The sequence below is a fragment of the Tenrec ecaudatus genome, chromosome 7 (assembly GCF_050624435.1).
Source record: "Tenrec ecaudatus isolate mTenEca1 chromosome 7, mTenEca1.hap1, whole genome shotgun sequence".
Classification (NCBI taxonomy): domain Eukaryota; kingdom Metazoa; phylum Chordata; class Mammalia; order Afrosoricida; family Tenrecidae; genus Tenrec; species Tenrec ecaudatus.
The window spans coordinates 15,962,859-15,987,672 of NC_134536.1; the positions used below are offsets into that span (position 1 = coordinate 15,962,859).

Consider the following 24,814-nt stretch of genomic DNA (forward strand, 5'->3'; position numbering starts at 1 on the left):
TAGCGGTGGACACATCTCAAGGGCTCTGGTCCCCAGCAGGATCAGCAAGTATGAAGGTGAAGGCAGAGAGACAGAGAGAGAGAGAGGTTCCCAGGACCCTCCTTATGAGAAGGTCATGTCCACAAGGAGGCACCATCAGTCTGTGACCTGATTGACAGGCCAGACTCCACCCCTACACCTTTATATATCTTCAAGTTGACATAAAATTATGTTAATATCACCAGAGTAAAACCAGAAAAAGCCAGAACATGCCAGAGAAGGAACATTCAAGTACTGCATCTACTGCACAGAGAACAAGAGGAAAATGGTGAATGTACTCTTCCAATGGAAGAAGACTTGTGAAACCCAACAACAAAGACAGTTTGGTTGAGTTCTGGCTTTCAGAGTTTCCATTGTTCATAAGGTCACCAGGAATCAGAGCCAACTAGATGGCAACTAACAATAACCTATGTTCCACTTCTGTTCTCATAATACCAGCTGTGTATGCACTCTCTTGTCTCGCCCTTACCACCAGGAGATCGCACCACTGATTAAAGGCCACATGGTGCCTACATTGGCCAAGGAACTTAGAAGTCAACTGCAAGCTTGGGAGTCCTCATAACACTATCACTTCAGACCTTCTGCCTACAAGTCTGGGATTTTCTCTCAACCCTTTAGAATGCTAAACAGAAGCTCAGGGTCCTCAGCTAGAATGACCCACAGGATGCACCATCATAGGGCTGCAGTTTCACTGGAAAAATAGATACAAGAGGCAAATAGGGTGAAGTCTAAGTGGCTTCCCAAGGAGGGTCTTCCACATCACCCACCAGGAAGCTCATCAACATAAACCCTCAGACATCTCACCAGATACTTTAATCCCTGAGGAAACCCAGGGATTTAGAGGCTAGCACTTAGAAAATGAAGAAAAGGGGCGATTCTTTCCGTAACAGTGACCCTCCGAGGAAACGTGATTGATTTGCACTTCACCACTTCAGTGCCCCAAATAAATGCCGACGACAGTCAAATAGAAAACGGAGGAAGAGAAACAGACTTGCTAAGGAAAACGATGTACTTGATTTGTGGTATTGCGAGTCTGAAGAGCTTACAGGGTGTTCAGGTATGAACATCAACTGCGGTGGCTTCCAACCAGGGACAGTTTTGATGCCCCACACCCTCCCACCAAGGGACATTTGGAAATGTCTAGAAATAATGCTGACCGGAAAAACTAGAGTCACTGCCTCCAGCAGAGAATTATCCAACCCCAAATGTTTACAGCACAAAGACTGACTGAGTCCGTTGGGCTGATATAATGTCAGCAGACCCTTTCATGTCCAAACAAGAAGGAAGAGAGATAAGAATGAGCAGATCAATGCAGTTAAGGACATGCAAGAAGAGATGAGACAGCCAAGACCCACGTCAATCTGTAACAAGGATATAAGTGACCCTATCACTTTCACTGGCCAACATACGATCACTTGCTCTCCAAACCACAGGGCTACAAAACAAGAAAAGCAAAAGACAGGAGAGGGGTGGGCATGAAAGAAGGGAAGAGGAAAGCAAAATAGAGGTGAAATGGGCTGAACACAAAAAAAGAAATATGGAAAGGGGAGGGATGAAACTTAAAGAAAGGAACTGAAAGGGGAAGGAAGGAAAGGGAACGTGAGGGAAGGAATGGTGAGAAAGGGAGAGAAATATGGTAAAGACATCCCTTGGGGCAGAGCGTGGATCCCAAAGTCAGCAGTTCAAAACCACCTTTCTCCAGCTCTGTGGGTGAAGGATGAGGCTTCCTATTCCCATAAGGAGGCTAGCAGAATATGGTAGGATGCAATTTAAGATACAAAACTAGTGGCCATTCTTTTTTTAAAATCATTTTTTACTGGGAGCTCATAAAGCTCTTATCACAATACATACATCCATTGTGTCAAGCACATGTGTACATTTGTTGCCATCATCATTTTCCTTTTTTCCATTTTATTGAGGGCCCATACAACTCTTAACACAATCCATACATACATCAATTGTGTAAAGCACATTTGTACATTCATTGCCCTCATCATTCTCAAAAAAATTGCTCTCCACTTAAGACCCTGGCATCAGCTCCTCATTTCCATCCCTCTCCCTGCTCCCTCCTCCCTCATGGACCATTGGTAATTTATAAATTATTATTTAGTCATATCTTACACTGTCTGACATCTTCCTTCACCTACTTTTCTGTTGTCCATTCCCCAGGGAGGAGGTTATATGTAGATCCCTGTAATTGGTTCCCCCTTCCACTCCGCCACCCCCTTCACCCTCCTGGTATCGCCACTCTCACCACTGATCCTAAAGGGATCATCTGTCCTGGATCCCTGTGTTTCCAGTTCCTATCTATACCAGTGTACATCCTCTGGTCTAGCTAGATTTGTAAAGTAGAATTGGGATCATGATAGTGGTGTGTGTGAGTGTGTGTCTATGTGTGTGTGTGTAGCATTAAGGAACTAGACGAATGTTGTATGTTTCATCGTTGTTACACTGCACCCTGACTGGCTCATCTCCTCCCTGCAACCCTTCTGTAAGGGGATGTCAAAGTGCCCACAGATGGGTTTTGGGTCCCTACTCCACACTCACCCTCCTTCACAATGATATGATTTTTTGTTCTTTGATACCTGATAACTGATCCCTTCAGCACCTTGTGATCACACTGGCTGGTGTGCTTCTTCCATGTGGGCTTTGTTGCTTCTGAGCTAGATGGCTGCTTGTTTACCTTCAAGCCTTTCAGACCCCAGATGCTATATCTTTTGATAGCCGGACACCATCAGCTTTCTTCACCACATTTGCTTATGCATACATTTGTCTTCAGCAATCTTATCAGGGAGGTGAGCACACAATGAATGATTTTTTGTTCTTTGATGCCTGATAACTGACCCCTTCAGCACCTCATGATCACACAGACTGGTGTGCTTCTTCCATGTGGGCTTTGTTGCTTCCCAACTAGATGGCCGCTTGTTTACCTTCAAGTCTTTAAGACCCCAGACACTATATCTTTTGATACTAGTTGCAATTCTTAATAATTTTGTGATACCGTTGCTGTTAGGTGTCATTGAGTCTGTTCCAGCCCATAGTGACCTTATACACCACAGAAGGAAATGCTGCCCAGTCCGGCACCATCCTCACAATGGTTCCTATGCTTAAACTATTGTTGCAGCTACAGTGTCAATCCAGTTCTGTGAGAGCCTTTCTCATTTTTGCTGCCCCTCTACTTTAACAAACATCATCGTGTCCTTCTCCAGGAATTGGTCACTTCTGACACGTCCAAAGTATGTAGGACCAACTCTCATAATCTTTGCTTCTAAGGCACACTCTGCCTGTACTTCTGAGACACTTAATTGTCCTTTTGAAAGTCTGTGGTACTTTCAGCATTCTTCTCCAGAACCACAATTTAAATGCAATTGATTCTTGTAAGCCTTCTCTATTCAATGTCCACTTTTCACATACAGATGAGGCAACTGAAAATATCATGGCTTGGGACAGGCACACTTTAGTCCTCAAAGTAACATTCTTACTTTTCAATACTCTAATGAGATCTCGCTTGGCAGATGTACCCAAAACAATACGTTTTTGGATCTCTTGACTGCTGCTTCAATGAACATTGGTTATGGATCCAAGTCAAATAAAATTCTCGACTACAACTTTTCTTCATGTATCATGATGATACCTATTAGTTCAGTTGTGTGAGGACTTTGGTCTTCTTTACATTGAGTTGTCATCCAAACTGAAGGCTTCAATCCTTGATCTTCATCAGCAAGTGCTTCAAGTCCTTCTCATTTTCAGCAAGCTAGGTTGTATCAACTGCACACCACAGGTTCTTAATTAAGCCTTCCTCTGATTCTGATGCCACATTCTTCTTCACAGAAGCCAGCTTCTCTGACGCTTTGCTCAGCATACAGACTGAATATGTATGGTGAGAGGCTACAACCCTGATGAACACCATTCCTGATTTTAAACCATGCAGTTGTCCTTTGTTCTGTTCACACAACTGCTTTTTGATTCGTGTATCAGTGCTACATGAGCACAATGAAGCGTTCTGGAATTCCATTCTTCTCAAGGTTATCCATAGTTTGTTATAATTCGCACAGTTAAATGCCTTGGAATAGTATAAAACATAAGGTAACATCTTTCCAATATTCCCTGACATTGACAATGATATCCATTGTTCCATGTCCTCTTCTCAATCTGGCCTGAACCTACCCCAGCAACCTGCCAATGTACTGCTGCAACTGTTGTTGGGGGATCTTCAGCAACATTTTACCTGCATGGGCTATCAATGATATTATTCTATCATATGAGCATTCTGTTGGGTCACCTTTCTTTGAACTTGACACAAATATGGATCTCTTTGAGTCAGTTGGTCAGGAAGCGGTCTTGGAAATTTCCTGGATTGACAAATAAGTGCATCCAGTGCTTCATCATTTGCTGAACATTGCAGTCTATATTCCATCAATTCCTGGAACTTTGCTTTTGGCTAATGTTTGGGGTTTTTTTTTTTCAGTGCACCTTGAACTTCTTCATTCAGTATCATTGGTTCTTGCTTATATGCTATCTCCTGAAATGGTGCAATGTTGACTAGTTCTTTTTGGTTCAAGGACTCTGTGTAATTCTTTCCATCTTCTTTTCATGCTTCCTGCATCATTCAATATTTTGCCCATAGAATCTTTCAATGTTGCAACTGGAGATTTGAACTTTTTCGTGACGTCTTTCAGTTTCAGAAATGCTGAGTGTTTTCTTCCCTTTTGGCTTTCTAAATCTAGGTCTTTGCCCATTTCATTACAATAGTTGTCTTTGTCTTCTTGAGAAGCCCTTTGAAATAGTCTATTCAGCTCTTTGACTTCATCATTTCTTCAATTTGCTTTAGCAAACTACAATGAAGAGCTACCAAATCTACCTGGAATAACAGCAAAGCCACTTTCAAAAGCCATAGTAACAAAAAAATGACAAAATAGTAACCAACACCTTGTATAAATCACTGTGATTTACATTAATGTTGTCAGAGCCCTTCTCCAGGAGGCTTGGCAGGTGTGGGGAACCTGGGAGCAGAGCAGGAGAGGGAAAAGCAGCATGGTGCACTGAAGTGCTGGAATGTTGGGAGACGTAATATGAGCCACCTAGTAATCATGCATGGTATCACTCTGCAAACAAAGCTTGTAAGAAGCAATAAGAAGATGGTTCCTTTCTATCCAAATTGTTACGCAGCCCAAAAGGGAAGTTACAGCTGGAATAAAAAAAAGGCTGCCACCGCAGATCCAAGGAGGCCTCACTGAACCTGGGAGACTGGGAAGAAGTGAATAGAATGTGCCCATGTCACAGCAAGATCTTGAATCTAAAAGCCTGTCTCTGCCATTAGTTAGTGCTCTGCTTCCTGCAAGTAGTCTGGTGCTGCTGGGTCTTCGTTTCCTTCTGATAGTCAGGAATGATGGTGTATCTCCCTCCTTGGAATGCCATGAGGATTATATGAGTTAATAAAGGCAAAGCATTTAGCAAAGCCCCTGGTGCAGGGTAGGGGCTCCCCTGGTGGCAGCTGTAAAGTCTGCCTTGATGGCTGTGGCAGTTATATAATCTCCTGTCAACTTGAGTGAAGGGGTAGAGCCTGTCAATCAGGTGATAGCCAAATGTGCCTCTCTGTTAGCCTGGCTTTCTCCTGAAGATTCTGGGAATGCCTGTTTTCCTCCCTGGTGACAGGACACACTCTCTGCTTCACATTCCTATTGACAAGCCACATGGCACTAAGCTGATGGAGCTAGAGCCCTGGAGCTGGAGGAGCCACATGGAGACCCACACCCGTGCTGAGATATTTCCACCACCACTGGGTCCACAAGACTTTCAATCCACTAGCCTGTGATCTTCCTGCATTCGGTGTCATTGCATGTGTTGTATGAGTCTGAAGAGGAATTTATAGACTGGTATCAGACACATAGGCTAATTTTGGATTTATGGACTTGATGTGAACTGGGTTAGGGTGTTTTCTAAATATACAATTACTCTTTGATATAAAGCTCTTTCTTATACAGTTATGAATGTCTATGAATTTGTTTCTCCAACCAATTCGAATGAATACAGTGGCAGTGGGGGTTCCACATTGGGGTGCCAACTAACCTATTCAAAGGTCAGCACATTGAAACCACCAGCTCCTCGGAAAAAGACAAAGCTTTTTACTCCAGTAAAGAGTTAACAGTCTCAGAAACCCACGGGAGGGCAATTCTACCCTTCCCCAGAGGGTCACTATGAGTTGGAATTAACTCAATGTCCATGAGTTAAGCAAGACTGAAAAAGAAAGACTAATAAGATTCAAATTCTAGTTTTAGAAAATCTTCATTTTTAAAATAAGCCAGCAACTTTTATAGATACATAGATAAAACTCTTTGGCCTTTGGAACGCTGCTTAAATTTCTTAATTTTGATGATGAGAAAATGAGAGATGGAAATGAAAATACCATTGTGGTTTTGGATATACAAAAGAGAGTTTTAATTCAGGAAGTTTATTCATCATCTTTAAGAAAAAAATATAGATAGAAAACTTATGAGTGTAATTTTTAAAATATAGATAGAAAACTTATGTGTGTAATTTTAAAAATATAGATAGAAAATTTATGAGTGTAATTTTTAAAATATAGATAGAAAACTTACGTGTGTAATTTTTTAAATCTCCGAGGAGGTCTAGGAAAGCTATCCTTCATTATTTTAAAATTTGATTAACCCCCAGCACCAGAATTGACCCATTTACAAAGTAAGCATTTCTAATGAAGGTGTATTAGTTGTTGCAAAAATTTGACATGTCAACTACACTGGGCTATGGTTTCCAGGGGTTTGGTCACACCCTTGACAAGTTTGTTACCATGGAGTAGCTACATGTGCTTCATTAGTGAGTATCAAGTGGAGGACATAATGCAGTCAGTTTTTAGTGAGCAAACTAATCCAAGGTGATGTAGTCATTTCCCACAATGCAATCTTATGGTAGTTACATAATTTCATGTCAATTTGAAGATATACAGGGCTTGAAGGTAAACAAGCGGCCATCTAGCTGAGAAGCATCAAAGCCCACATGGAAGAAGCACACCAGTCTGTCTGACCACGAGGTGTAGAAGGGACCAGTTATCAGACATCAAAGAACAAAAAATCATATCAGTGGGTGCCCACCTTCCCGATATGATCACTGAAGACAAACGTGTGCATAAGAAAATGTGGTGAAGAAAACTGATTGTGCCCCGCTATCAAAAGATGTAGCATCTGGTGTCTTAAAGGCTTGAAGATAAACAAATGGCTATCTAGTTCAGAAGCAACAAAGCCCACATGGAAGAAGCACACCAGCCTGTGTGACCATGAGCTTTCAAAGGGCTCAGGTATCAAGCATCAAAGAACAAAAAATAATTTTTCATTGTAAAAGAGGGTGGGTGCAGAGTGGAGATTCAAAGCCCATCTGTAGGCAACTGGACACCCCCTTACTAAAGCGTTGTGGGGAGGAGATGAGTCAGTCAGGGTGCAGGGTAGCAACGATGAAACATATAACTTCCCTCTAGTTCTTAAATGCTTCCTCCCCCACAATATCATGATCCCAATTCTACCTTACAAATCTGGCTAGACCAGCGGATGTACATCAATACAGATAGCAAATGGAAACACAGGGAATCTAGGACAGATGATCCCTTCAGGACCAGTGGTGAGAGTGGTGATGCCTGGAAGGTGGAGGGAAGGTGGGGTGGAAAGGGGGAACCGATTACAAGGATCTACGTATAGCCTCCTCCCTGGAGGATGGGCAGCAGAGAAGAGGGTGGGGTGAGACGTTGGACAGTGTAATATATGACAAAATAAGAATAATTTATGAACTATTAAGGGTTCATGAGGAATGGGGGAGGGGGGCGGGAGGGGAAAGTGAGAAGCCGATATTAAGGGTTCAAGTGGAAGGCAAATGTTTTGAGGATGACAATGGCAACAAAGGTACATATGTGCTTAGCACAATGGATGTATGCATGGATTGTGATAAGAATTGTACGAGTCCCCAATAAAATTATTTAAATTTTTTAAAAAGTGAAGGAATGGGCTGTGACAGTTTGCTTTTTTTTTGTTTTGGTGCCAACATGGCTTCCATAGGAACATCTGGTGGAGGTAAGCCTGTCAATCAGGTGACCACTTGATTAGAAGGTGACTGAGATAAATGGCTCTTTGAGCCCAGCCTCTTCCTCTTTCTCCCTGGAGGCCAGTCACACAGTCTCTCTCTGCTTCACCTTCCTGCTGACAAGCCACTGTGAGCCATGCTGATGGCAGTCAGAGGCCCAGAGATACATCCACCACCATTGGATCCTTAAGACTTTGCACCCACTGGCCTGTGATCTTCCTGTATCCTGCATCATTATGTCTAACTGTGTGAGTCTGAAGAGGGATTTATGGACCAGTATCAGATTTAGGGAGTAGAATTGGACTTATGCACTTGATCTGGACTGGGCTGGGATGCTTGCTTGCTAATATAACTACTTCTTGATATAAAGCTCTCTCTTGCATATATATGAGTGTCCCTGGATTTTTGTATTCTCTAGTCAACCTGGTCTAACACAAATCTCATGTAGTCAATCATTCAATTGAAGGCCTAACAGTAGTGAAGAATGGGTTCTCAATCTGATCATTTTTAAATTATAAAACCAGAATACACACACAAACACCATATATAATCTACAAGCATAGGAATGCCAAGAATGACTAGAAGACATCAGAAAGTAAAAGAGAGACCCAAGAAGGAATCAACACAGCTGAGACCATGATTTGAACACTTAACCTACGGAATAGTTGAAAATACATTTCCATTCTTTAAAACCATTCATGCGTCATATTTGTGTTGCAGCAGCACCGTGTAACTAAGACAGCGCTATCCGGACTTTATTGTGTAAGGAAGTACTGAAGCCAGGGCTTCTTCCATGACTGGGAGATTATAGAATAAGTCTGTACCCCACCAGCCAGGGCACTCACCGGTCCAGCAGTAAGTTAGGAGCAAACAGGAGCTTTCCTGGGTGCTCCATTGAGCGCCAGACGAGGCCGATCATCAGAATCTCCAGCCAGGCACATTCCAGAAGGTGGACTTGATCATGGAGGGTCAAGTCTACAAAACCTGGACCAAAAGAAAGAACACTCTGCTCACTTAAATGATTGGTGAAACTAATGCACAACGGGATTTGGGCTGGTAGGGTCCATGTTCCGCTAGGCGGAATAAAGTGCAACTGGAGCATCATCAGATGGAACATGCTAGATGGTGAAGTCAAATAATAATTTTTTTGTCATAGTTATAACATAGCTATGTAGCTATATAGCAATAACAGGGCTATATCAGTGACTATTAATACAGCATTGACTTTCTTACAGTCATACCTGAAAACAATGCATTAAAGTATGCAATCCACTAAGCTTTTTGAACTTCTCTAGTTGTGTTGTTGTTGTTAGGTGCTATCAAGTCAGTTCTGATTCATAGCAGAATGAACCACTGCCCAGTTCTGTGCCATCCTCACAGTTGTTCTTATTTTGAGCTCAACAATGCAGCCACAGTGTCAATCCATCTTGTTGAAGGCTTTCTTCTTTTGTGATGTCCTTCTCGGGAGATTGGTCTCTCCTGACAACCTGTCCAAAATATGTGAGACAAAGTCTCACCATCCTTTCCCTACACACATGATCTTAAAACCTGTATTCTTTCTATTTGGACAGTTGTAACAACCAACTGTGGGTAAAGAAGAAAGTCAACTAAAGTAGAGTGACTCTGAATAGGATGGGCTGACACACGAGCCACATACATCAGGCTCCCATGAGCCAGAGCTGACCCAACTATAATAATGGCATGTGACTATTATTGTTCACTTTTGTTTCAGCTAAAAGTATATAAGATTCAAGGAATTTATTTTATTTATTTATTTTAAAAACCTTTTTATTGGGGGCTCATACAACTCTTATCACAATCCATACACATACACATCCATTGTGTCAGGCATATTTGTGCATTTGTTGCCATCATCATTCTCAAAACATTTGCTTTCTACTTGAGCCCTTGGTATCAGCTCCTCATTTTTCACTCCTTCCCCAAGCCTCCCTCCCTTATGAACCCTTGATAATTTATATATTATTATTTTGTCATGTCTTACACTGTCTGACATCTCCCTTCACCCACTTTTCTTGAGATGAAAGGTCTTAAGAAAACGTTAATTTTCTGAGGTTTAACTTTAATATTTTTGGGCAAATCCTCAATGAGTCATGCCAATTTACACTGTGACTGCAACTCATTTTCAGCTAGAATACCATTTGTTTCTCTCCTCTCCTAACGCTCACCGTTTCACATGAGGGAGAAACGGAATTATGGGATAAACATCAACCATTATAAAGCCTACACCACATCAATCAACACCCTACCCAGCAAAACCTCCAGCAATTCCACAGGATGGAATTGGGGGCCAGAGCTGGGGGTTGCCCTGTGGCCTCGGAAGTGGTTTGGCTAGCAGGAACCACAGCTGCCTATGTAACCAGCCCATTTGGGGAAAACAGAGGGGCAGTACTTTCTGGTGGCAACGTTATATGTTCAACTGAATCATGCTTTCTAACTCCAGGACTATTCAATCCTGACAGTTTTAGTAGCCTTTGGGGAGCTTAAGAATCCGAGCCTAGTTATTTCTACAACACAGGCATGGTGATTATGAAATCTGTCCGGACTACGTCTGTTAGCAATAATTCTCAGTCTGAGTCCAGCAGGACTGCTGGGGCCTGGCTTCTCTCTTTTCTCTCTCTCTCTCTATCTCAAATGTGGTAGGTCTCTTAGCAAGACACAGCCTATGAATTCTCTCTCCCATATTGTTTACAGACAAGGGTCATTGTATCTATTGCCCAGTAAGATCTTTTGCAAGTTATCTGGGCAGGGTTTTGGGCAGTGTGGAGAGAAAGCTGTCCACCAACCTTCTCATCTATGGGGCCCATTAGATGACAGGTCTCCTTTCTTACAAAGTACTCATCTCAGTGTTCGTAACCACCCAGAACAACACCCAGTTTTGGGGTGCTGCATCAACACCCATTTCGACTCCAGTTAAGAACGAGTGGGAAAAACTAATAGAATGTACCAAACAAAAGCATACTGTGAAAACTCTCTATAAACATCCAGTTTCTTAAAAAAAATAGCAATAATCCAGTTTCCGTCCTTCTGGTGTATACGTTGCTTAATGTGCAGCAACAGAAACATCACACAGGGGTGGCCACAATGAACAGAAATTCCTTTTCTCCATTTGGAAGCTAGAAGTCTGAATTCAGGACACCCGCTCTGGGGCATGCTTTCTATTCTTCTACAATTTTTTGTTTGTTTTCAATGTTTCCTCCCTTATACTTTAACTGATCAGGGCTGTCAAAGGAAGGCGCTTAGAGCACATCTTGGCTACTTTGCTAGTGACTGACATACACATTGCTTCATTTGTCCAAGGAGCCCTGGTGGGCTGCAGTCTGCATGGTCGGAACTTCGAAGCCACCAGCAGCTCTCAGGAAGAAAGACTGAGCTTTCTGCTCCCATAAACTTTATAGTCTCGGAAACCCCCAAGGGGTCTCGGTGAGTCTGCAGTGACTCCATGGCAGCAGTGAGTTTGGTGTTTTGGTTTTCCTTTGCCTGGGCTTAGAAGTTTAATTTCTCAAGCCTTGTCCCCAGACTGGGTGCAGCAAGACTCTGTGGAGAAATCCTTAGGGAATGCAACTAACCCAATACAAATGCCTGTAAAGTCCCACACGACTTCAGAGCCAAAGAGAAGTCAAGGTGGCCCTTTGGGAAAGTAATCCCCAAAATTAAACAAATGCGACAACCTGTCTTATTCCCAAGGGATGCAATCTATGGAGATGCAAAGTAAAACCCTAGGAGAGAGCTCGTGTGCATGTACGCCCATCACCACACACACACACACACACACACACACACACACACACACACACACACCACAAAAGCACCTTCTCTCTGGAGGGCATCACTCACAAAACCTGAAGCCAGATGGTTGATCCTCTTCATAAATCCACTAGGACAACAATATTGGTTTCCTGACCTTCAAAAAAATTAATCATGTTCTCAGTCATAGAATGACCCCAATGTTCTCCAAAATGTCAGTTATGAAACTGCTGGCTGCATTTTTCTTTATTGCTTTACTATTTAATGGACGAAGATTTAAATAATTCATCCCCCTGTCCCTTGACGGCAAATACTCAATGCAAGGGTACAATTAATTTTTTTTCATCTTAACTAAGAAATCCTGACCAGTGAGGTTCTGGTATAATAACAGTTTCATGCTAACCGAACCTGGTGGGAGAAACTTATAGAAGATAGGTCCCGCTTCAAATGTTAAACAATGTAGACATTTCCATTTTATATATTTTTATATTTTTTTCTGTAGAAAAGAGTAATTTAATGCCAAACTATGGGTCTGTACCGCTTGGCCTAGTTGAGTATGATTTCTCCGTCTGCCTTACAAACAAACAAAACCCTTCATCTTCCTCTGATGATTTCCTGGAATGATCCAGGGGTCTTCAAGACAGATACCTTCAGATTCCTTTCCTCTGAGTCCTATGTCACGGCTAGAGAGAGCCTCTCAGACTTCTTCTTGAAGCAAAAAGTAGCCCTCCTTCTCAGACGTGATGACTAGCTCTTGCTAACACACTTCACAGCATGAGGAATCTTGGTTATCATGAGTAGAGAGGAGTGGAAGCAAGGACAAATGGAGGAATCAAAAAGTCAAGTGGACCTGAGTTGAATTTCCTCTGTGACCTCGTGCCAATTAACTTAGGCCTCTGAGAGAGTCTCCCATCTGTCAACTTCAGGTGAACAGACCTATCACTTACAGTTCTTGGAACAAGCTAAGGAGTTGGGCAATAGCTCAGAGGTCCATAGTAGCTAGCTCCTCAGCGGCTAGTTCTCTTCTTCTCTAGTGTGTCTCAATAGGCTTCCAGCTTCTGGCTTGAGAAAAGGGCATTACTTTCTCAAGGCCCCCAGAGAAATATTTTTGGTTAGAGCTTCCAACTCACATTGGGCCTTCAGTGTTTTCCCTAAGTCATGATGTCATCTCATATCTTCTGCTTATTTTTTATTTCTATATAGAAACAACCCAATAAAAAAGTTAAAAGACTTCTTGGATATCAAACAGCTCTTAACAATCATTTTTTCTTCTTGATTTAAAAGCAAGGGAATAAAAGCATGTGGTCTGTATGTCTCCTGAAATACATATACCAAAAAAGGCGAAAAGAAAGTTCATTGGGCTTTTATTATTCTCAGAGCATTTCAAAATGTTTAGCAAATCCAGGATGCCACTGTATTTGTCCCTCCCCAGTGGGAACGGTTTACTCTTGAACTCAGCTGCCTCGCTCCTTATCTGCCATGGGCAATAGAGAGCGGAACTAACCTTGAGGACAACCTGATGCCTCTAGGCAAATGCGCAACCATAAAAAGCACAGGCAAGTGAAGGCCTAATTGGGACACCTTTGATATTTTAAAGACACGATGCCATTAGCGTAGCTCAGTGTTTCCCAAATCCCCTGATGATTTCCTGGAATGATCCAGTGCTCTTCGCGATAGATATCTATACTTTGTCTTGGATTTTGGAGTATATAGGACAAAAGGTTTTAATTGCCGGGGGTGCTGAGTAATTTTTTAAGGGGACACTAGGCCAAATAAGTTTGAGAATTTATGATTCTAGACTTCTCATTGAGAAAGGACATCCGAAGGTCGAATTGATATCCAGTTTACGCAATGGTGGCAAGGTTGTGAATCCTACTCCAGCCATAGTCTCAAGGAATCACATTCCTTACAATGCTCTCTTGAAAAACGATTAGACTTTAGTTGAAGGGGTGAGTTTAGATTCTGCTTCCTAAGTTTCCTAGCAGTTTATCCCTCCGATGGACATGAGCCAATGTTTCTTGTTGAGTCTCTGTGTGTGTGTGTGCATGCTTGTGTGTGGATAATAAACTGCTGTCATATTTTAAACATCCACCAGGATTAGATGATGTTTCTATGTCAACATATAGAAAACAGAAACAGTGAGTAGAAATAAATTATCTCTGATCTAGAGAGATGGTTATGAACTTTTTGTCTAGAGAGAAAAGTGGCATACTATTATAAAAGCATCCTTGTCTGTGGAAAACAGTTAAGGGCCCCCTACTACCTTAAAGATCGGCTGTACTAATCACCCGGAGGTCCCTTTGGAGACAGACCTCGCCATCAACTTCTGGGAGACCCAAATCTTGCAAATCCTACTGAGCACAATAGTGGTGGTCATGGTTGGAATGGATTCAATAGGAACTAAGGACACTGTAAAGGCATCTCACCATGTGAAGGTGTCCCTTACCCAGAACAATGATCATGCAAAGATATACTACTCTTGACCATAACCATGAACTTCACGAAGTATTTCCCCCTCGGTTTTACTTATCTATTTAGTTTGCCGCACAAACCAGGATGGAAATTCGGAAATGGGTTCTTATTGTCCAAAGCCGGCAGGTGTCTTAATGCCGATCCCAGCAGGTAAGAATTTAGAAAGTTCAGAAATGTGGTCCTTTAAAGGATGACCTCCTCCACTGCTGTAGCATCTGAGCCCTGCACCTTTGGCAAAGGGGTTGGGCTATGTTCCTTACGGAAGCACCCATCCATTCAGCTGGCAAACAACTGTTTCAAATTTAGCAACTGGAAAAGGCTTTCCTCGCCTAATGACTTGCCATGTTCCCTTTTGGGTAGTGAAGTGGAGCTAGGAGCAGGTGACCTGTGGCCCTGCCACCAGAACACACTCATCCAAACCCGACTCACTGCCATCGAGGCAATTCTGATTCACAGTGACCCTCAAGGACAAGCAGCATTGCCCCATGTGGGTTTTTCCAAGAGTGTAACTCTTCAAGGGAGCAGAAAGCCTCCTCTTGCTCCCAAGGAGAAACTGGTGGTTTCAAATCATTGACTCCATGGTTTTCAGCCCAGTGCACAACCCATCACACTATGAGGACTCCTGGAGGAAGCATCCACCGCCACATAACATTCCAACGCAGGAACAATTTCACTTGCCTCTCGAGAAAATGAATGCATTGCTCCTAATGATTTCTTCACTAAACTCACTGTGCTGCTGAATTACAAGGGAACGCCCATTAGACCATGCCAGGCAGAAGGGGGACGAATCATGCAAACAAGTGTAATTGTTTTCATACACACATCAATTCACCAGTGCGTACATCATGGGTTGGCGGGTAGAGAGCTAGTTTCACAGGAGAAAATAATTCATCTCCCAAATAGATCTAAAGCCAGGAAGAAATAAGTCAAAGCTTTCAACTATGAAGATGACACTTGGAGGATCCAAAAATATATATATATATTCTTCAGAGAAAGCAAGGCAGATGGCAACTCTACCTTGTTATCAAGCCCATCTGTATTGCACTCGGAGCTCTGGTTTATGAAGAGATGGTTGTCATGACAATGAGCATTTGAGAAGCGTTCCAGAGACGCTGATGGATTTAAGAGTGTCTTCTGGCTTCTCATTTTTCCAAACATACACACACATATACACAACTTGATCCCCATCCTCCAAACACACAATTCTATTGCCTCTCCTTGCTGCTGTTGGTGTCATTATCGGCCATTGAGGAGCTTCGGACAGAACAAAATTGTTGGGGCCACAACCGTCTATATTAATAGTCTGAAATTTTCCACTCTCAGAGCAAAATCCTTTGGGGGGGACAGAGCAGCTCCCCCTCTGCTCCGGTGGGGCACAGCTTGAAGGTAAACTAGTCTTTCCATTTTATTCAGCCAAGGCAATTGTATTGACCACAGCTTATTAATATTTTTTCTCTTATGAGCTCAAAAAGAAATCAATTTAATCTGAAATGAGAAAGGGGTGGGGGACGAGAAAAACTATTTCCCAGCATCTCAGGATAGATGGCAAACGAAGGGAGGGGGAAAAATTAATACAAGCAGAAAGCAAAGTACTTAAGACTGTCCTTGTAAATGCTTGTCAAATGGGCAAAGGCCAGCCTGGGCGTAGCGGTTCAGAGTCCCCTGACAAAGAGCGCGGACGGGCTGCATTTGAAAAGTCAACAAGCCCTTGTACCTTGGAACATACTTTTTAATTCCCCGTCCAGAGAGAAGCAGACCCACAGAACCCTAGCAAATGCTATTGTCCTCAGTCTGAGTATGCTCTTGGAGCACATGACAAACGTCACCCAAACAAAGACCAGGAGCGAACGCAGGCAGTCTCCTTTTCAGACCAAGTCCCCCAAACAAATAGACAATGATTTCCTCCCCGTGTCCACTTCTTATGGACCCTGCAATGGAAGCAAAGTGGAAGACGATCTTAAAATGTTTGAGTCTTAGAGTCTCTCTCTCTCTCTCTTTCTCTCTCTCTCTCCCTCCCCCCCCCCCTTTGACTTAAAGGCTAGAGGAACACCTGATGTCACCCATGACCCAGGAAGATCTAGTGCATTCTCAGAAAGACCTCGCTGCCATCGAAGTGATGCCAACTCATAGCAGTCCTGTAGGACAGAGTAAAACTTCCCTTGAGGTTTCTGAGACTGATTCTTAATGGGAGTTAGAAAGCCTACTCTTTCTCCCTCTCGTGGGCATTTAAAGTAAACAAAAAAACCCTCAGTGTCCTCAAGTGGATTCTCACTCATAGTGACCCTATGTACAACAGAGCAAAACACTGCCCAGTCCTGGGCCATCCTCACAATTGTCCTCAGTTGAAGTCCATTGCTGCAGCCACTGTGTCAATCCACTCTGTGGAAGGTCTTCCCTTTTCCATGTCCCTCTACTCTACCAAGCATGATGGTCTTCCCCAGGCATTGGTCTCTCCTGATAACAAGAATTAGTGAGTAACATAAAATAGATCGTTTCCTGATATTCTTCCCGCTCTGGGTTACACAACATTTCCACTCTGTCACAGGAGTAGACACAGAAAACAATATCCTGACCTTCCTTTGAAACCCAAAGGAGCCCCCAGGGACCAGAGTATAAGCACGTCAGAGCCTCTTAATGCTACAAACCAGATTTATGTTCTCCCTACACCACCCAGTCTTTCTGTAGGATACCTTAGGTAGCAAGTGAAGCCCCTGATTTAATTGGGGGGGGGGTTGTGGGGAGGGGGAGGTCAGCCCACACCTCCCAGCAGGCCTTGTATTGACTTCCTCTTTGAGGAGCAATGAGCTGGCCCGAGGGTGCCAAGCTCGCCGGAGGGCATCTAGCTGAGTGGCTGGGCCAGGTTTTTCTCACAACGCTGGCAAGCAAGGTGTCAGTCTGGCACGGAATTGAAGGCAAATACAACTCACTGCTACTTTGTCCGTTGAGAGTTCTTGGAACTAAAAGCATTTTGGAACATCCTCATTTCTTTCTTCTTTTTATTTTGATAAATCAAAATAACTTGAATTCTGAAAAGAGACTAGCCACACCCAGCAATTTTAAACTGACTTTCCGATCTGTATTGCAGGGCCATAAACCAAAGGAACAGAAAGAAAGTTGATGTAAAGGATGATTAATATTATTCTTTGTCCTTCTCGCTTACCACCTATCAACCAATTAGGACACCCTCCAAGGAGTCACGGGCCAAAATTAGTTATCTCACTTTCAACATCTCAGGGTATCATGGTTAGCTTCTCAAACAGGCTTCCAGAAAGAGGAGATAAGCGAGAATCAGGGATGGGCGTGAAGAAGGCTTCTCCTGATTCCAAGAAGTTGTGCTTATCAACACCACCCTGGCTTCTCTCTAGAACTGAACAAATAATAATTTTAAAAAGAATTGGACAAATAAACACTCTTCAAGCTTTCAGTTCCTTGGTCCAAGTATTTCAGGGCATCGGCAAGATCTTCAGTTCTCTAGCGCTGCTCTCACAGAAATACCACAGGCAGCCATCGCGTTGGCGGATGGATTCTGGTTCTCTCACAGTTTAACAGGCTGGACGTCTGAAGTCACAGGGTCAGAGGACCAGCAGTACGAAAGGTGTTCTCTGCGTCGAGTCTGAAGGACTGTCCCCTCAGGGCTCCCAGAAGGAAGATCTAGGAGTTTCTTGGCACCCATCTTCTCCTGGGGACCCCACCTTCTCAGCACAGGGACCACAGTGCCAAAGGGAATGCTTCATTGCCGGCTCGTTTGCTGAGTGGGAGTCAGGTTCCTCTGTTGTCTGCTTGCTTGCCTAACCTCTTTTATATCTCAAAGCATAACCCAGTTCTGTAGATGGCATCCGATGGCTTCCTCGAACCTTGTCTCATCACCGTTATGCTGGCGCAAGCTGGGGGGAACTGCATGCTACTGGGAATCGTGACCTAGATGTATTGATTGATTGATTTGGTGGGGAAGAAAGCTTTGAAGGAATAAAATTCACAGCACTCTCCCCCAGAAATAAATTTTTAAAAAATCAATGTTTCATATGCCAAATTAGAAATCAAGCTCGGGGTCCTTTCACAAGGCTGAGGAGTCTGTAAGGAGCCATGCGGTGGTCACACTGCTGAAGGAACGCGCAGCAGGTCAAACCTGCCGGCTCCTCTATGGGAGCAATGGCAGCAAGTCCATCTGCTTCGGTGAAGATTTATCACCAGTTCCGAAACTCCGTGGGAAAGTTCTGCTCTGTTCTACTGCATCACAAAGAAGCAGACTCAGCCTGATGACCATGGGTCTGGTTTAGTCTTGCAGGAGTAGGCGTTCTTCCTTGACCACAACATGGCTGAAATGACACTTTGTTTCATTTCATGATGACCCGTCACTGTCTCTCATCAAAGTATGGAAGACCCTACCCCTACAATTTTAAAATATGACCCTAATTGGAACGGGGGTGTTTATTATGTCAAGATAAGGAGGTCATGCCAAAGGAAGATAGGTCTTAAACAGCCCTTCTGAGCTGTTTTACCAAGAGAGAAAAAGAGACACAGCTGTGTATAGAACTCGTGGGAGAAGAAAGAGGAGGCTCCGCCACTATGGGAAGGCAGAGGCAGATGAAGCTGCAAGCCCAGGAACCACAAGCCCTGCAGTAAGTAGTTGATGAGAGAGAGAAACAAGAACTGCCCCTGGTCAGAGGGGCAGGGGTGTGTGTGTGTGTGTGTGTGTGTGTGTGTGTGTGTGTGTGTGTGCTGGACCATTTGGAGGGGATGGGTGCCGCAACAGGAGATGCCTGCACTGGATGATGGGCTCCATTACAAAAGTTTTCCACTGCTAGGGTGGGCAATGCATGCTTTTGTTTTGTTTTTTTTCCTGAAAAGAGGGTAGCAGACCAAACATATTTGGGAGCCCATTTTCTAGACTCTAGATTAGAGGATAAAAACTACTGGTAGATTGTCTGGATACATGCTTTCAGAAAGCTATGGGGCACATTTCAATGCCTTACATATTTTCCCTGGAACCTAAAACACAATAGACTAAATGAGAATTTCATGCTCATAAAATCACGGCAGGGAGTCCTGAGCCCACCAGTGTGCTCCTTTGAATGTTCTGAGATTGTTCAAGAATCAAAGCAGGATTATTAGCTACTGGGACCACTCTGTACACATGATGCAGCGAGATATGGATAGAAGGTTGTAATACAGAAATAGTGAAAAGCAGCCATTTAAGAGCACGAAACAGTAACTATTTAAAAGCATGTACTGACTTGGTCCTAAGGACTCACTATGACTTACCTCATAAGCTATTAAGAGAAATAGTTAATATCTTCTCTCTAACTAAAGCATGTTTGTGAAAACAAATCAGGCTTGAAGATTAAAGGTAAATGCCAAGCCCTTTCCCTTTAATGAAAAGATGACCAATTTAATAAATTATAGACTGGCCTTGAGAAAATCCAAACCCGACCGCGGCCTTAGAGTCACTTCCGACTAATGGTGTCCCTGGAGGACAAAGCAGAGCTGTACCTGTGGGTTTCTAAGGCTTTCCATTTTCCTGGAATCAGAATGCCCAATCCTTCTCCCACCGAGCAGTTTCATTGCCAAAGGCATAAACTACTACACCATCGGGATTCCGGGTCCATGGGATAGCACCAAGGCATTAAACACCTAACCTTTACTTTTCAAAGAGAACACAATCTGTTAGTGAGCAATTATGTATGAAACACATACACAAAACCTCAAAAATCCACCCTTCTCTTCTTTCAAATCTATGATGTGCTCGATAGTGCCTGACGATAAATGGCCAGCCTAAGACTGAGCCAGGAGAACAGACACGGACATAAACCATGGGCCTGGACATGACCATTGTGAGGACTGGTCGGGTGAAGTACAGACTGTCTTCCCTCTTGCCTCGAGGAAACTTGAGCCCTCCAAATGCAATACAGAATCATCTAAAAGGCATGCAGCCTTGGCTAGTAAAGACCGCTTGTCTGTCAGCTTGTCACGCTCTAGCTTCTTGCGTGTTACTAGGATGCTGGAAGCAATGTCATTGGATTTCAAACACCAGCGGATTAGCCCTAGATGAGCAAGTTTCATGAGACTTTCCAAACTAAGAGTAGACTATGAAGAAGAAGTAGATTGCCCACTTTGGGAGAATTAGCCATTAAAACCTTATGAATGGCAGTGGAACATTTTCGGATACTGCAAACTCCATGAATTGTGGTGGAACTTTGTGACATAGCGAGCCAGATGAGCCACTCAGGTCAGAGGGTGCTTAAAATATGGCGTAAGAAGGATTGTCTTTCAAGTGTTGAACATGGATGTCGCTTTAAAAAAACAAAACAAGGATGTCACTTTGAGGACTGAGGTGTGCTCGACCCAAGCTGTGGTATTATCAATAGTCTCCTAGGCACGTGAAAGTTGGACATTGAGTGAAAAGGACGGAAGAAGAACCGGTGCGTTTGAATGATGGTGCTGGAGAAGGATACGGAAAGTACCATGAGTTGCAAGAGAAAAAACAAATCTGTGTTGGAAGTACAGCCAGAATGCTCCTCAGAAGTCTGGATGGTGAGGCTTCCTCTCACATATATTGGACAGGTTATCAGGAGAGACTGGTACCTGGAGAAGGACATCATGCTTGGGAAAGTAACAGGGCAGGAAAAAAAAGAGAGGAAGACCCTCAGTGACATAGAATGGCACAGAGACTGCAACAACGGGCTCAAATATAGTGTGTTTGCCTGGGTACTTTAGAGAAACAAATCCACAGAAACTCATATGTGTAAGAGAGTTTTATATAAAGGGTAAGTGCACATCAAGAAAACATCCCAACCCAGTGCTGCCCAAGCCCACACGTTCAACATTATCCCATATTAACCGACACCAATCTACAAAATCCTCCTCCATCTACAAAACAAACAAAATGATGCTGACTGCAGGAGGAAAGCCGAGTCAGTGAACGTGTAAGCATCTCAGTGCAGGCAGGGGTCTCCACACAGGTGCTCCAGCACCCAGGGCTGCATCGGGGTTGCTCCATTAGGCTTCTCCTTGGAGAAGTCTTGCAGGAAGTGAGCCTTGCCAGCTAAAGCAGGGAACTGGCTAATGCAGCTGTACCCCGGCCCAACCATCAGAAAGTAAGAGACCCGAGAACTAGAAAGGCAAGGCTCACTAAGGCATTTATCCCTCCACCTTTCAATTAACCCCACATGTGTTTATCGGACAGGTTGGCACAATAAACTACCTCACATAGCAACCATTGTGAGGGTGGTGTTTCATCCTGCTGCACCTGGGGTTACGATGTCTGGCGCTGATTTGGCAGCACTTACAAAGCAACCTGGGCTAACAGATGAATGTGACAGGAAGAAAAGAGACCCTCCGCATTTTTAATGAGGAATCATTGATCAAAGGATAATTGATTATACTTGATTACAATCAATGATGGTTTTAGGAGACCCATGATATAGTCTGTGTCTGGTGTCCATGTGGTTCATGACACACTGTCAGAAAAAAATTAAATTAGACCACGGAAAAGGTTTCTAATCATCTTTAACCTACCCTAATTCTAGAAGATACTGCCATTCAGGGAAAGACTTGCTGGGTTACCTCTGGACCTGAACTTTCTAGAGAAAGGATGCAATCTGAACCATCTGTTTTCCCTGCTAGACCCCCATACACAAAACCAATATTCCAGAAAGATTTTGAGGAAGCTAAAAAGGACAGCCTTGAGAAGAATGGGAATGTCAGAATACTTAGTGGTACTCATGCAGAACCTGAACATGGACCAAGAGGTAGCTGGGTAAACAGACCAAGAAAATACTGCACAATTTAAAATCAAGAACAGGGTATCTTTTCACTCTGCGTCGGCAATCTATATGCAGTCTGTATTTTCAAAGAAGCTGGATTCTATGAAGAAGGGTGCAGCATCGGGATTGGAGGAAGGTTTGTTAATAACCTGTAGTATGCAGATGACACATTCTTGCTTGCTCAAAGTGAGGAGGACTTGAAGCACTTACAACTCAATGTCAAGAAGACCCAAATCCTCACATCTGGACCAATAGAAAACATCATGATAAATGGAGAAAAGGTTGAAGTTGTGGAGGATTTCGTTCTGCTTGGATGCACAATCAATGCTCATGGAAACAGCACTCAGGAGATCAAACGTTGCATTGCATTGGGTAAATCTACTGCAAAAGATCTATTTAGAGTATTAAAAAACAAGATGTTATTTTGACAACTAAAGGCGCACCTGTCCCAAGCCACGCATGTGAAAGTTGGACACTGAATAAGGAAGACCAAATAAGAATCGATGCATTTGAAGTACAGGTCTGGTAAAGAATATTGCAAGGACCACAGACTCTCAAAAGAACAAACCAATCTGTCTCAGAAGTGCAAAAAGGAATGCTCCTTAGAAGCAAGGATGGTAAGACCTCATCTCATGTACTTCGGACTTGTTGGCAAGAGAGACAAATCCCTGGGGGAAAAAAGAAAATTATGCTTGGTAAAACACAGGGGCAACACAACAGAGGGAAATCCTCATGAAGATGGATTGACTCAGTGACTGTAACAATGGATTCAAACAGAAGGACAATTGTGAGGATTGAACAGAAGCTCAATGAAACAGTGCTTCATTCTATTGTACACGGGGCGCTGTGAGTCAGAATGAACTCAACAATACAAAACAAGAACCAGGAATGCAGAAAAAGAAACTAATTCACGTTGATTTTTATTGGCAAGCACAATCATTATTTACTTGGAGCAGTCTGTTGGGCTGGGCCTGCCTTCCCCGTAACTGTGTGTACATGTTGTATTTACACATACATTTTATCCAACCAACTGAACATCCTTTCAACTGGGAAGTTTCCAAGAAATAACATGAAGGATCAAGGCACTAGATGAGTAAATATTTTGCATTGTGTTCTCCAAAATAGAAAGAACAATCCTAACCACGGAGAAGAATCTAAAAGCAGCAAATCTGAGAGGAAATGGTTTGGCTAATAACAGGCTGAAAAAGGGAACTCATAATTATGAGGTGAAATATAAAACCAATGAATCAATGCTCGATTTAAAACCAGAGATAGCAAGGAGCTTGACAGAGTGTCCAACACGAGAACAGGAGCAGCCAGACCACATGAAGACAAGTAAGGGGAAGAGTTGTGTTGTGGCCTGAATGGTCTCCTCCAGAAACATGAGCAGTAAATCCTAACTCTGGGTTCAAGAAGCCCTGGTGGCCGAGTGGGCTGCTAATTACAAGATCAGCAGTTCAATTTCATCAGTAGCTCCAGAGGAGAAAGATGAGGCTTTCTGTTCCCATAATGAGTTATAACCTTGAAAATCTCACAAAGACAATTCTACTATGTCCTACAGGGCCACTAGGCATTGGATTGAATTGATGGTAGTGGGATACCTGTGTTCAAATTCCATTTGGGATCTTTGTTTCTTTGTTGTGTTCACGAGACACAGTATTAGTGCAGGGTGTATTCTAAGCCAATCTCTTCTGAGATATAATGGAGATTAAACCCCCAAGCAGAGGATCAGGGATGGAAAATCTAAATGAAGTCACTATGCCACATGAGGACAGCAAGGAGCTTAGAAATCAAAGCTGAGGCAACATAGAAAGCCAGGACCTAGAGCTCACGCACTGCCATTGAGTCATTTCTGATTCATAGTGATCCTATAGGACAGGGTACAACTGCCTGTGTGGGTTTCTAAAATTGAAACTCTTTATGGGTGTAGAAAGCCCAGACTTTCTCCCGTGGAGTGGCTAGTGGTTTTGAACCGTTGACCTTGCAGTTAACAGTCCAACTTATAACTCTGCTGCCAGGGCTCCTTGGGCCTAGAACTAGTGCCCCCAATTCAGATGCCTAAACTCTGCACTGTGAGAGGAGATATTTCCATTTATAAGTCACCCACTGCTGGAATTTCTGTAATGGCAGCACCAGGGAACGGAGCAGGAGAGAGCCTTGGGCTTCCATTCCCTGGAACAGTCGCATGTTGGCGTCCGCAGGGGGTCATGATGAGCCAGCTTTGACTGCATGGCACTGGGTGATTGAGGCGAGCTGTCCCTTCCCCAGACTTGATTGGCAGGTTTCAGGGACACCACCAGGCGTTCTCTCCCTTGCACTCACAGCCTGCCTTCTACTCTTTGCAGGATCGCCACATCTCGGCGGCACATCTCAGAGGCACATTTCCTTCCCTTGCAAGTCCCTTCCTTTATGCCTGTCCTCCAGTGGAAGTCCGTGTCTTCCGCTCCTCCAGTCAGTGGAGTTTTAGCTAATAGGGCGGGGTGTGACATTTGAAATCTAACTCAAATTTCAGATCACTTTCACCCTGCTAAAAACACAATCAATGTCAAATAAGAGGCAGAAAGTAGAAAGGTGAGTTTTTGAAAAATAAACCATTCTTGGATCACTGGGCTCCCAGAGATCACAGCTTTTCAGAGCATTACTTCCCAGGCGATATTTTTCCTCCCGCTGTCTCAGTACTGACTGTTGTA

General features: G+C 43.4%; 1 protein-coding gene across 1 annotated transcript in view; it reads right to left on the bottom strand.

Annotated features, from left to right (window-relative positions):
• ESR1 (estrogen receptor 1) overlaps window positions 1-24,814 on the bottom strand; it is a 345,467-nt gene that overhangs the window by 93,186 nt on the left and 227,467 nt on the right. Inside the window, exon 5 of the mRNA XM_075554364.1 lies at window positions 8,970-9,108. Coding sequence (XP_075410479.1) covers window positions 8,970-9,108 — 139 coding nt within the window. The remainder of the gene's footprint in view (window positions 1-8,969; window positions 9,109-24,814) is intronic.